The sequence below is a fragment of the Python bivittatus genome, unplaced genomic scaffold, assembly GCF_059951505.1.
Source record: "Python bivittatus isolate LINGU-HERP-01145 unplaced genomic scaffold, Pbiv_v1 ctg000220_np1212, whole genome shotgun sequence".
Lineage (NCBI taxonomy): Eukaryota > Metazoa > Chordata > Lepidosauria > Squamata > Pythonidae > Python > Python bivittatus.
In genome coordinates this window covers 14,820,936-14,835,083 of record NW_028277048.1, presented here as the reverse complement: position 1 = coordinate 14,835,083, position 14,148 = coordinate 14,820,936, and the positions used below count along the sequence as shown (strand labels likewise).

General features: G+C 39.6%; 1 protein-coding gene across 3 annotated transcripts in view; it reads right to left on the bottom strand.

Moving 5' to 3' along the window:
• Positions 1-14,148, bottom strand: part of LRP1 (LDL receptor related protein 1) — a 304,990-nt gene that overhangs the window by 166,416 nt on the left and 124,426 nt on the right. For all 3 annotated transcript variants that reach the window (XM_088137949.1, XM_088137950.1, XM_088137951.1), the window contains 2 exons: positions 13,323-13,451; positions 12,429-12,692 (listed from right to left, as the gene is read on the bottom strand). In XM_088137949.1, coding sequence (XP_087994075.1) covers positions 12,429-12,692; positions 13,323-13,451 — 393 coding nt within the window. The remainder of the gene's footprint in view (positions 1-12,428; positions 12,693-13,322; positions 13,452-14,148) is intronic.

The window sequence follows — 14,148 nt, the reverse complement described above, 5'->3', positions numbered from 1 at the left end:
TTCTAAATGTATAGGTAGTTCTTGGGTTACAATGGTAATTGGCACCAGAATCTCCATCGCTAAGCGATCATCACATGACCGTGCCACTTAGTGATGGCAATCCCATCAGTCTCCGCTGCCATCGTGAAGCAAGGACTACGGGTCATGTGACCATGGGTCATGTGACCATGATTTGCAACAAGCAAAATCAATAGGGAAGCCAGCAGGAAGTTGCAAGCTGCGGTCACGAAAAGCCTTTCCTTCTTAGGTGACTCACAAGCAGACCGGAGCCACAAGCGGGTGGATGAGCACTATGGAGTGCGGGCGTGCATGTGGGTGGGTGCTATGGGCAGGCTCGGGTGAGAGCAGGCACTACGGAATGAGGGTGGATGACAGTGTGGGCAGATGGGCGGGTGCGAGTGAGGGTGCGAGTGCAGGCACAAGTGGGGGCAGGTGTGAGTGTGGACAGGCACTATGAAGTGCAGGCAGGCACACGTGTGGGCGGGTGGATGCTATGGGTGGGCACAAGCAGGTGCTACAGAGTAGGAGATCCCTCTGCCACCCAGGGGTTCCTCAGGAGAAAAAGCAGCAAGAGTGGGAGCAACCTGTGACCTCCTGCCAGCTAGCAAAGCCAAACCCATCTAAGATGGCATAACGGCCCAAACACCCTCTAGAAGAACTCAATTATGAGCTGCTTCCAGAAGCCAGTCAAACTGGGAGCCAACTGTATGTAACTGGGGGGACCAGGATCATAGGACCAGCATTGCTACAAACCCTGGTCCCTCTTACCTCCCTAAAGTGGGGAACCACTAGCAGCTTCTTCCAGGTAGATTGAACTGGAAATGGAAAAGAAACTAGTTCAATCCATACTTTGGAAAAGGAAACTTTTTCTTCTGTAATGAGTTTCCCTGTCTGATCTAAGGAAATGAAAGATCAGTGAAGAGAACAAACTAAGCCCCCAGATAACCAAGGGTAATATCCATTTTATTATTTCTTTCCTTAGTTTGTAGGTGCAGATCCAATATATGTAGGAAGAAATGTGATTATATTTGGTGATGTTTACTTCAGAAGTCAATTCATAGAACCCAAGCATTGAAATACAGAATTGGAAATCAAGTTCAACTCTTTCCACATGCAGGAATCTACATTAAAGCATCCATGATCCATTTGGCTATTTGGAAATGGAACTCCATGGGGATGCTCTGTCAAATCCTTGGCTAAATCAAGATATATTTTGTCCACCACATTCTCTCAATCTACTACTGAAGATGGGTAGAAGGCATTTATTCCTCCCATTACCCTCTGCTCTCTCTCTGAAACTCTACCATCCCACCTCTACTTAGAGAAGACCAGACTGCCAACACAACCTTGGGACTACGAAAGTAAACATAAATCATTTTAAAATCTGTTCTCCACAAAGCAAAAGCAGTCAGCAAGTCCAGCAAAAAGACAAAAAGAAAAAGAAGAGATGAGTAGCATATGGACCAAATATCTGTATGTTCCTGAGACAGACTCAAAAGTAAGATAAAATGGTTCCAAGTAACTAATGAAAGAAAGTTACCCATAAAACAGCATCAACAAAGCAGAGAACAGCAAATTTTAGGAAATGATAGAATGGCAAGGTATGAGAGGCCAAGAAGGAAAGGTGAACAGCCTTTAGCAATTCTCTATGCCTTTTAATTCTCTATGTCTTTTAAAGGAAATATGTCTCACATGTTAAGAATCAAGCTTAGGATTCCCAGAAGGAAAGCCTATCTTAAGGCAATTCACGTGTAGAAGCAAACAGTGAAAATAAATCAGTCAGGTAAAACTGGAACACAAACAAGGCTTTACTGTATGGTCTACTCAGTCCTAAGCCAACCACCTTTAACTTTCTCCTACTATAAGAGCTCTTCCTTTGGCTCTGCTGGCAAGTATAATTTTAATCCAGAACTTGCAGTGTATCTAACATCAAAAATCCAGATTTTTAAAAAATTCTTTGAATAATGATAGGAACAGCAAGTCATTTGAAACTTTATAATAAAATGCTTCCACCAAAGGGCGAAGTATAGGAGTAGATGGATAGTTCAGCTGAAGAGCATTGGTTCCCAAATTCAATCTGAAGCATCTTTAAGGAGATCTTTAAAAACCCTGAAGAGTCACTGCCTACCAGCGTAGATATAACTTTGAAAAAAGTTGATTTCTCCCAAATTCATGCCCACCACGCACATCTCAGAATTCACAGCTAGTGTAATTAGAGAAAAGACAATATCTATGTTTATTGCTGACTGGAAACCCCTTATAGAGCTTTTGTGTGAAACAGAAAAAAAGGAACTTATGATTTATGGTTTTGAAGATTAGAAAAAATAGATAATAGAAAAAAGAGATTTTTTTTTCTTAGAACCATAGAGTAAGAGGTAATTTTGTATTGGTACTTATAATTGCTCTAAAGAAAATCAGGAGTTATTTCTTTCTATTTCTTTTCATTCTTTCTTTTTGCACTTTTGGCTTTTTCTTTCTTTCCTTTTTTTCCTTTCTCTCTTTTACTTTATATTACTTCTTGTTGGTTTTTATCTTTTTTCAAAAAAACTTAATAAAAATTATATTAAAAAAAGAATTCACAGTTGGTGTAACAAGCAAGCCTTATTAAAAGAAATGGGATTAAGGAAATAAAAATGGCTGTTGCTATTATTGTTAATTTCACTAAAATATTTGGATTTTTTAAAAATCTGAAAAAAGCAGAAATAGCAGCAATAAAGGCAGCTTCCCTAATTTTAAAATAATGGGGTAAATAAAGCAAGACTACAGCCAAATTACATATACCTGCAGTGGGAATTTATTTTCTATTTTTATGAAACATCCTCTGTAACTAACTGTCTAGTTAGTATACGAAATGATTCCAGTGAGATCTGGGTGCTTTATAATTGCATAGTAACTCTTTACTTTCCTCAGTTCTTAAAAAAAAATACACCATACAACTAGCAGCAAGGATTGCCATAAAAGCCAATTATTCTTATCCACACAATGAGGACCATCTCAAACAAGCACCTGAGTTGACAAGATACTACAAAGAAGTCACTACCCATAATGGATTATTTCTAGCACTAATGTCCTATGGCAAGCATGCCTTCCAAAATACTCATTGCTCTGGGAGAGGCAAGTACATCTTAAGTCACAAGCCATGGCTTGCTCAGCCTCACTACTTCTGATCAGCAGGCTCCCTGACGTTGGGCAGATCTATGATTTGAATGCAGGAAGAAAGCAGGAGGTGGTGGTAGTGGGATTGACAGTATTTATAAAATTCCAATTCCCTCCAACCATAATTAAAAGGTTGCAATTCCCAGGGTGCTATTTAAAACTAACTTGTCTCAAAGCAACCTTAGTATTAGTGTCCAGAATGCATAAATTTCTCCACAGCCAAATTGACAAAGAGGCTAGAAGCTATACAACATTGCTTACCAACAGCAAGGATAGTGAACTCTATGTCCCCTTTACCAGAGGACATTTAAGAAGTCCTTTCTTGTCACCTTTGCCCTGAAAAGCAGGATTGTGTGGCATGAAGGTATATGGTGAAACAGGTTAGAGTGTGAGGCTAGAACCAGAGACCCCGGTTTGAACCTCCTTCAGCCATAAAGCTCATTATCACCAGGTGACTTTGAACAAGTCACAACGTCTCAGTCACAATCCACCCTATTCTTGTGGCAAAACAACAGGGAGGGGGCAAGATTTATGCAGGCAACCCAGAGTTCCTTCACAGGCAGGATGTGAATTTTACAGATGGAGAATTCAATCTATAAACCTGCAAAGAGAGTCTTTGAATAGTATAAGCAATGATTGGAGAAATTTCAGGAAGCATACATGGAGTGGGTAATAATTTGGAAGTCTAAAGAGACAAAATGCTAATGTAACGCTGGTAGTAACATTATCCCAATTTACTTAGGCCAAAGAATTCTACCATTTCCCAATTGGAAAATCGTGATTTCTTTTATTTTCCATTATGAAGCATTCAATGCACTTTTAGCACTACCTATAAACCAGCTCACTATCACCCCTAATGCTGCTGAGCAGCATCCATTGAGAGGATGTCAAAATCTACAAGATTTGAGGGTTCAATGTTGTGATAAAAGCCCTACCCTCTTTGTGAGTACAGTAATGTTGCATGTGAAGAAAGCAGCAGGGGTGCCACACTTGCCATCTTGCAGAATTTGACACACACACACATATCCTACAGACACAAATGGTGCTGATTTCAATGAAGCCAAGCACTGCTAAATGGGGCAGTTTAGGAATTAATTTGGCTAAGGCCTATACACCTGTGATATAAAGCACAACAGTAAAATAGGATGAAACAAGAACAAAAAATCACTTTGATCCTGCACATGGCAATTTCTTTTAATAAAAGAGCTAAAACTCTAAAATATGCAATGCACTGACAGTAAGTAAGTGAAATCTTACTGTATGGTAGGGTTGACTGTGGGAGCAATTACTAGCTAGTAACATCAGAGGAATACACCTAGTTACATATAGGTGCTGTCACAAATCAGCCAACTCAACATCTCAGAAGAAAACTGGCTGGTCCTGAACAAGACAGCAGATAATTCTCACAATGTGGAGTTTTAATGTTGGTGCTTAGACCACTATGATTGCTACAGAAATACCTGAGCTCATTTGCATTTTTATTTTAAAGTCTTCACAGAGAAAAGGCAGAAGTGTCACTCACACAGGGTGGCTGATTTGCCAAGGCCTGAATGGTACTCACAGCTTTCCCAAGCACAGTGATGTATCTGTTCAAAGCACAGGATAATTACATTTGCAAAGCCAAAAGCATAATTTTGTTGCGGTTGGCCAAGTTGCTCTAACACAACCAAAAAGTGAGGGATCTGTGTCCAAAGTAGGGATGTTTGTACTATGCTATTCTCTTTCTTTATTTACCAAGTGAAAAAGGAAAATTAGGTTGTTATAAATCCTTACTGTCGGGAAGACTCTTGAGCAGAGTTTCCCAATGTTCTCAATGGAAAGAGAATAGATAAAAGACCTCTATTCCAGGAAATTGGGCTTTCTAAACTAAATCTCTAAATCTCACTCAGAACAGAAGAAAGGAACCAGTACATTAGCCACAAGACAGGGAGTAGGGAGTTCAGGGACTTTCAACCTTTCCTCTTTGGTCTCTTTGGTCTACGATTTCCTCTACACCCAGGCTTCCCCATCCAATCCAGACCACCAAAAGAGGAATTGCAATTCCAGTATTGCAACTCAAAATGAACTGCCAAAAGTCTCACTTCAAGGTCACATCTTTTTGCGGAATTGCTTTCTAACAGAGGTTCTCAAATTTTGCGGTACCGTGTTTGTAGAAGAAACTGTGTGGGTCCCTCATGAATAAAATGATTCCCTTTAGGTTAGAGCTGTGCAAGGAATATACCAGTTACTTTGATAATTACATTTTAATCTACAGATGTGAATACAAATCCTGTCCAAAAACCCATTGCACAAATACTCCGTTTGGAACAGCTGGTACCACCAAAGATTCCTTGGTACCATTCAGCCCTCACTAACTGATTCATGAACAGCCAGCTTGTCCAGGTAAAGCGAGTGCATGCGCATCAAAGCCAGAGCCCTGCCAGACCTTGTCAGCTTGTCCACGCAGAGTAGGAGCAAATTCTGGCAATAATCCACCTTTGGATGCAGAAGCCACTTGGATTGGACATAGAAAGGCAGAGCCCTGTCAGCCTGTACTCTCTGTCTGCCTGGACAAGCCAGTTAACTGTTCTATTCCCTGGCCAATCATCTCTCAAGACCACCATTGCCCATTTTGCACACCCATCCCACCTGTCACTACCTTATTTCCCCCTACCACCACCAGACTTCTCCTCCTCTCCCATATTAGTGGGGCAGCAGCTAAGGGTCACAAATTAGCACTGATCCACTTAACTCCTGGTCTAGTGAGCACTCACACTTATAAAATAAAATCCCCCAAACCTGAATTCACTTTCTTTCCATTCTGACTGCTTTCAGAACTTGCCTCCAATTTGCCTGGACAGCTGGCTTGACCAGACAGAATGCAAGCATAGTCTGACAGGGATCCGGCTTTGAGTGCACAACAGTCCCCCACCCCAATATGCAGCCTACCTCAAATGTGGTTCTGAACCCTCAGTCTGAGAACCCCTGTTTTATAAAATTTCCAAGGAACAAGTGGAGCCTTCACTGGGTTGAACAGCATCATCAGAATGTAAGAAGAATCCTGCTGGGCTACAGTAAAGCCTTAATAAGCCCAGGATCCTCTTTCCAATGATGGTCTCCCAAATACCTCTTGGGACTATAGATGTGTTAGCACTCATGACGTATATTAGTTTTAACTTACATAAAAAAAATACTTCGTGTGTCCTGAGTTTTTCACCTTTCATTGGACAACCCCGAGTTTTAATATTATTTGGGGGGGGCTTTCCTCTCCAATTTTTCATATCACGCTTAACTGTATACAGTTGCATTATGCCCTCTTTTCCTACCTTTTTTTCCCTGTGGTAAAAAGGCCTAAATAAATGGCTCTAGTGTTATAAAAGAAGCACGAAAGTCTCACTATCACTATCTTCTCTATACCGTGCACATTTTTTACAAAATTTTTATCAAGTTCCCCTTTATTTACTTTTCTTTTCCTCATTGGGCCCTTTTCTATAATAGTAAAGTTCCAATACTTTATAATCTCTGATTGTTAGGGAGTTGATCCTGACTACCAATTATTCTGAAAAAACCATGAATCTTTCAGCATCTGAAAGATTAAAAAAAAAATAATTACAGCATACACTTTTGGGAACTAGGCTATTTTATCCAATACATGCATACAATATACAGTATTGAGTTACAGTACACAAAAGATTATACTTTAATAATTATTTTCAAGTTGACACAGTTTCAGTGTCCATTTTTGCACTTTTTCAAGCTCTATAATGCTATATCTTTTGAGATGCAGCAACAAGATGTTTACAGTTACCAAGTGCTGCATTAACATAGTTTTTATAAAGGCATGGTAATGTTATTCTGAACCTATTTCCCAATGATCCATATTACAGAATTTGCCTTTCCAGGCAAAAAGAAAGATTCCACATACATTCTAGATAAAAACATCACTATTATCGCAATTTCCTACTTTGATGTTTGCCTGGTGCCCTTTTCCCTTGCATTTAGCTGGGAATCCAACTACATGGCCTATATGACCTAGACGGAATATGCCCTGCTCAAGTGAAATGCTGTAACAAAGAGCAAGCCAGACTCTACAACAAAATGATGCCACATGGAGGACTTTTGATTGGGGCCTCAGCTACTCCATTGCATTCTCTCTTTGACTAGTGTTTTCTTTTCTTACTACAATAGCTAAGTAGAGCATGCGTTCTTGGGACATTTTAAAACCGCTACCAAATATGAATCAAAAAGTGATCAGAAAGTACCAAAAAATTCTGTATTTCTTCCTCTCTCTTTCTTGTCTAGCTATTCTATTCCATAATACTCTCCCTCTCATCCAGGTGTTGCTGTTTTGTTCTATGTTCTCAAGAACAAGGGAACATTTGAACTGTTATTAGAAGGAATGAGGATGGTGAAGATACCACCCTGGTGGGAATAATGATGGAACAGCATATATGATTCTTTAAAACACTAAAACAGCTTAGCATTTGGATGTTCCTCCAACTGCATTTTTTGATTTAAAAAGGCAGCCGCAGCAGCAGCCACCCCATTGCAAAGATTGACATCTAAATGTTACTGCAGCCTTCCTGCTCAGGGATCAGCTATGACCCATCAATTCAGAAATAGAGTAGCTGTAGGAATAGATGAAATCCTGGGAAGACCTGTATATAACGCCCCCCCCCCCGCTCTGCTCCACTTTAATATTGGATATTCTAAATAAATAAGAAAATAACTAATAATTCCTCGAACAGGAAGCATGCTCATAGCTGTTCTCTTAAACACTCAACCCATCCTTTCAACATCTCAAGATGCTGGGTAACAGACCAGCACAGCACCTCTTGATACCACACACGGGAGAATGTTAATCACCTCAAGGACCATATTTATATTTATCCTGGTCATTTGCAACTTATACATTACTGTCAAACAATCATCTTTTCCAGTATTTTGTGACTAACTGCCTCAGATCAAAGTAAGGAGCTAGAACTATGTCACTTCCATCTCCTCTTCCAGATCCAAAGGATCCAAACTATTTTTGCCTGGCAGAAAAATGATGGGAAAGAGACAGCCTGTTGGAGGGATGGATGGGCATACTTCTGTCTTATTCTAATTTCTTCAAAGATTAAAAAAAGAGCAAGCCTGAAAACCTGCTACCAGTTCTTAAAACGATACACTATCTACAGAACCAAGAGGCACATTCGTGGTGCAATGCAATATGAGCCTGCCCCAGACACAGCCTTCAGTTTGGTTACTTTAAACTGCTGTCTCTGTTTTATTTGGCAGAAACAAATCCAAGGAGAATTTTCAAAGCAGAAACTAGAAATGGGCAAATTGGTGTTAACGTAAATCAATACTGAGCTCTTAGAATACAAGTGTACTGACACATTTCTGCAGAAACTCTACAGAACATCATATGAGTCCCGTTGGGCTGGATCCAAGATCTATCCTGTTTACAAGAACAGATTCCCAGGTGGTCTCCCATCTGACAGAAAGCCACCATAGAAATCAAATGTGTAGGAGAGGTATAATTTACTGAAAGAAATCTATATGGCCCTCAGTTTCTATCTGCAGGTGATCAACAAAGCTGGGCTAGAGAAGTGAATGGCACAGGTTGGAGCGAGCAGCACAAAACAGAATTCAATACATTAGCCTGGTCTATTTAAATGATTCCTCCTTTGTTAAGGCTCCTTCCTTGGCTGCCTGCTTTGAAAAAAAACAAGCCACAAACAATTAGCAATATTTCTTTACAGCATCAGAGCCCAGAGGACCCAACCACAATCTGCACTTCATATTCTGTATGAATCATCCTGATTCCCAGATGGCTTGAGATTTTTTTCTCAATTACTACCTCCAGGTTGAGAAAGAGCGTCTATTTGGCCAACAGTCATTCAGTACTAAAATAAATAATAAGCAAAACAACACATGAAGGCACTTGAGCAACCCTAGTATTAAGAGGTGACTTCTCTGAAATTACACAATTTCCTGGAAAAAAAGGCTGAGTAGAATTTTGGAGGGGGGGGGAGTGTCACTGGAGGAACAGTGAGAGTGTTCAGAAACAACAGAAACTGGCTCCTAACAGCTAGGCCCAGGAACAGCCTAAATATGACCTATTTGTATGTCGGAAGGCAAGAAAAACAAATCTCAAATTCAACACACCAATGGACAGATACGGATCTTATATTTTAAGATCAAGTATATGAGGAATAGTTCAGTAAGTTAATACCTTAATGAAAGTCTTTGCTTTGCCATAGATTTCCTGGAAAATGAATGACCAACAATGTAGGGCAGTGTTTCCTGAAAGTTTCTGAAATTTGGTCACATTTCAAAACTTATTCTACTATTAAGAGGAAGGCAATATAAACTAGGTTTAATCTAAGTATGCTAAGATTTTTTGTATGGAATTCAGTACATACAGCATATTGGTGGATTAGATACCAGATATGATACCACCAGGGCATTAGAACAGGTATAGAATTTTACAGATGTATCTTTGACTTTCTCTGTGGATGGATTTAGGAGGAATAACATTACCATCGATTCTTCTGGCCCACTGGCTTCCCAACACAATTTTGGATGATGGAGCAATGTGAGTGCAGATGCACTTTAAATATGGATCAGAGTCCTCTACCTAAGGAGCAGTTAATCCATCCAAATCTTGGTTCATGAAGAACCAAAAATTTCACTAGGCTTCTTTTTCACCTGGGACTTGTGGACTCACCCCTGTCCAAGGGTCTCCAAGGACTACCTCATGGATTTGAGAATTTCAGCAAAACTTTGCAAAATTTGAGGACTTCAGACAAAAATGATGCATTGTCAAAAGGAGACACAGTGCATCACATAGCAAACTCCATTTAAAAACCAAGGGAGTGAACTAGGCTTCTATCTGTTCCTTTAAGAACCTATTTTAATCTGCTGCCTCTTGCTTCATTTTCTATCCAACAACTATTTTCTTACAATAAATTGTAGGATGTTGTGAATTAACTTGCTTCCCTGGATATGTCGTAAGAAAATTGGCTTGACCCAGAAGTTATCCTTCCCACTGCAATGATTGCAAAAAGAAATTTCAAACATCAGTGGTGGCTAACAGCTTTTATTTTTACCCATTCTTAAATGGATCTAAATTGCAGGGCATTATGGTCCTAGCAAGTAAATACACCATATTCAGAATATGTATATTCCAGTCCACAGTTTGGTTTCCATCTGAGTCTACACATGTCAAAATTGTCAAAAAGCATACGGAGGTCTTGTTGCTTCAAACTTAGAGACCATCAAATCTGTGCACAGCATTTTCCAAGAAGAAATACTAACAATGACTAAAAATAAATAAAACTAAACTAAAAATGAATAAAATGAAGAATCCAAACACTCCACCCAATCCCTGGGAATACGGTTCAGAATGCTGTTTACACAGTGGTCAATATACGTAACGTGGAGGTCCTATCCCACTGGTGGACTCTGTCGCCACCTCTCAGCTGCTCCGGCCTCTAAACCCACAAGCAGCACTTTTCCTATACTTATTTTTACCCATTTGGTAATTGTTTTGTCAGCCTTATGTTGTACTGGGCCACTGAGTGATCTTCCCATACATACATTTTGGAAGCTCTCATTCAGAGAATATTTACTTTGAAAAATCAGTTTGTCATTTTCTTTTCAATTTTATCAGATTTCTCCTTCATCCCTTATACCAGCAGAAGCTAACAGTATATTTGTACATTTTAACAGAACAATAGTCTAAAAATCTGTTCTTCTATATCCCATATTACACACTTTGCTCAGTGAACGATACAGGGAAGACAAGTAAATTTATTCAGGCATGATTGGGAAACTGAACTTGTAGTTACTTTCACCAAGGTAGAACAGTGTAGATCTAGGGATTCCCTCATCCCAGCTCTAAATTGAAACGGTGGGATGTAACACATAAATTATGGAGTATCCACTCTGCTACATAATTATTTCCTTGATTCTCCACCTAGATTCTCTTAATCCTCAACCTAAATATTGCCTGCAGTATAACTAGGCCTGAGCTTTAGATTAAAAAATAAATGCAAGAACATTTTGATAACATAAAAAGAACATCCATTTAAACCAGCTGGTGCCTGGAAGAGGTCTACCAATGAATGCACTAAAATGCATTAATTAGGGCTGCTATGCTTCAAATTCAAAGGCAAAGAGGTATTTCAGACCATGAATGGGCACAAATATAGTCATTCGTGATTCCCAAGACAGGTGCCTCTTCTCCCAGGAAAAAGATCTTAAAGGAACCACTGTATGATCCCAGGAAAATATAGGATGGTTTAAGAGTTGCACACTATGTCGGCACCCACCAGAGCTCTGAATCAATTTTTTGTCTTCAAATCCGAAGTGCTGCACAGCCCTAGTATTCCCCTAGTCCTTATCATAAAATTTAATGCAAAATAAATGACAAATTTATGCATTCTTCAATATTTGACTTCTCAATTACAAAGTTAAATTTTCAAACATCAGTTATGTAACTTGCCACAAATGAAATGGCAGAGGACAATTATGAATATGCTGTATAGGACAACCTAGCTGCCTGTTTGGGGTCTGGAGACAAAACTGTATTCAGACACAATCTCTCTTGGTGATCAAGAACATTCTTCACGCCCCATCTAGGGATTTCCAATTTTTACAGGGGAGATTAACCGCTTCATTATAAAACACAAAGATGCTAATAATTTAACTGAGGTCTATGAACATATATTTCCCACATGCTTCCCCTTTTGCCTCTCTGTTTCATTTCTGATAAAATAAACATTGTATTTTTAACTACGTGTAAAGCTCCCATTTTCTGCAAAGTTTTGCCAACCAAGGAGATACAGTCCTATGCTTCTTGGGCAGTAGCCACAGGATTCTGTGGAGCTCCCTGTCTCCAGATGAAGATGGACACTAATAGAGAGAGAAGTTGCTGATACATCCTCCTCCAGTTCTATCCAACAACAGTAAGAGTGAGAAGAAGGATTTCTGTGGGAAGATCAGGAGGTGGTAAAAGGAGGCTTTACCATATCCAAAATACTTTTCTTCCATAGGCATATCCTAGAATCAGAAAAACTACAACAGCTGACATCACTGGTTTGCTGTAGAAAAACCACAGCAACAGCCTAAACAATTATAAAACCAGCAACTATTATAATAAAAAGGGAGAATAAAAAAAATCAATCCTATTACTTTTTCCTTTAAAATCAACTAGTACTTTGTACCTTAAGCATCAGGTGACTTTCCATAAGAAGAACATAATTCCGTTCATTAGAATTGAAACACAACAAACTACTACTTACGATGCAAGCTGAGAGAGATGTTGATAGTCCGTTCCTCAACAAACCCTTTGAGATTAGGGATTTTGGCACATTTGAGAATAGTCTGGGAGGAACTGTCACCAACATGGACCCAGCAGACAGTGTCTTCTATGTAGTTGAAGTCCATGGCAGTAGTCTGTTTGGTGCTAGTTGGGCTGATGTTGGAGACAGGCCCACCATTCAGGTAGGTAGCCATGATGTTCTGAGAATTGGCAATGAGTAGGATGGGTGGTCGTTCTACTGGTTCTGATAAGAAAAGAAAAACCAATGGAGAAGCAAGGTTGAAGGCCAGGTCACATCTTTCTTCAAAGAGATACACAGGAGAAACATCCCAAATGCAATTGCAAGGGAAACCCCAAAGTAACAACTGTATGCCAACAGTGTGCATACAGAATGAGTTCTTTTCACTAACATTAGAAACAGCAACAAAACCTATGGGGAAATTTTTAAGGAAGGCAGGTAAGAAAAAACAAACTACTATAGGAGCAGATTCTCACACTGCCATGCTTCCTATCACCAATGAAAAAGAAATCACAGGTAAATAGGATACTTGTGCTTCTTGTACAAACAGCAAATCACTTCAAACTGGGGGCACATTACTAGCAAGGCAACTTTGCTCAAGGGAGTGAATTTCAAGGTATTAGGGGTAAAGACCATTTCACGGTGTCAACAATTCAAAGTTTCTGAGGAAATAACCTGGTAGCTTTTGCTACAGAAACCAACAGAAAATAGCTGCATTTTCAGCAGACACACATATTTGTGAGAAACTGAAAGACCTATCAAACTGAGCTTTGGCACTTAAAAATAGAAATGCTTTGCAAAGTGGCAGCCGTGGCCTACAGGATATTCAACCAGGAATAAAAAGAAATGATGTACCATTCTTGGCTTTGCAAGATTTGTGATCAGGCTGGAGCAGATATCCCTCAACACAGCTGCATATGTAGGAACCATCATGGTTGGTGCAGGTTTGGCTACAGGTACCATAAATAGTACACTCATCAAAATCTGTTTTGAATGAGGAGAAAAAGGACAATTACAAAAACTCAGGGAGGAAAAATACTTATTTTAGTTGCAGTATTTACTACAATTTACACACCACTCAATCCAACAAGGCTCAAAGCAGCTTACAAAAAATAAAATAAAAATCCAAACAAACAATAACAAAACAAAAACAACCTGAGAGAGAGAAATTCAAATTAAAAAGGATGAATAACAATAATTTTAGATTTTGTCTGTTAGACTTATATCCAGGGCTGTGGAGTCGGCACATAAAACCTTCAACTCCGACTCCAACTCCTTTAATTATATATTAAATTATAAGTATTTATTTTATTTATTTTTATTTATACATAGACTTATCCCCACCCATCTCCCCGCAATGGGGGACTCTGGGCAGTTTACATCAAATTAAAATAAATAAATACATAATTAAAATTTATAAAAAGACAAACACATCTACACAAATGGAAAGAAGAGAAAAAAATCCAGGAGGCCGATGGAAGCAACACCAGGCCTCTAGGGGGCTAGCCAACCCCATTTCTGACAACCTCCCTCCCCGCCTCAGGCCAGATGGCAGAGCCAGGACTTCAAATCCCTCCGAAAGGCCTGGAGTGAGGGGGCCTGTCTCACCTCCGGGGGCAGGATGTTCCAAAGGGCGGGGCCACAGCAGAGAAGGCCCGCCTTCTGGACCCTGCTAGTCGGA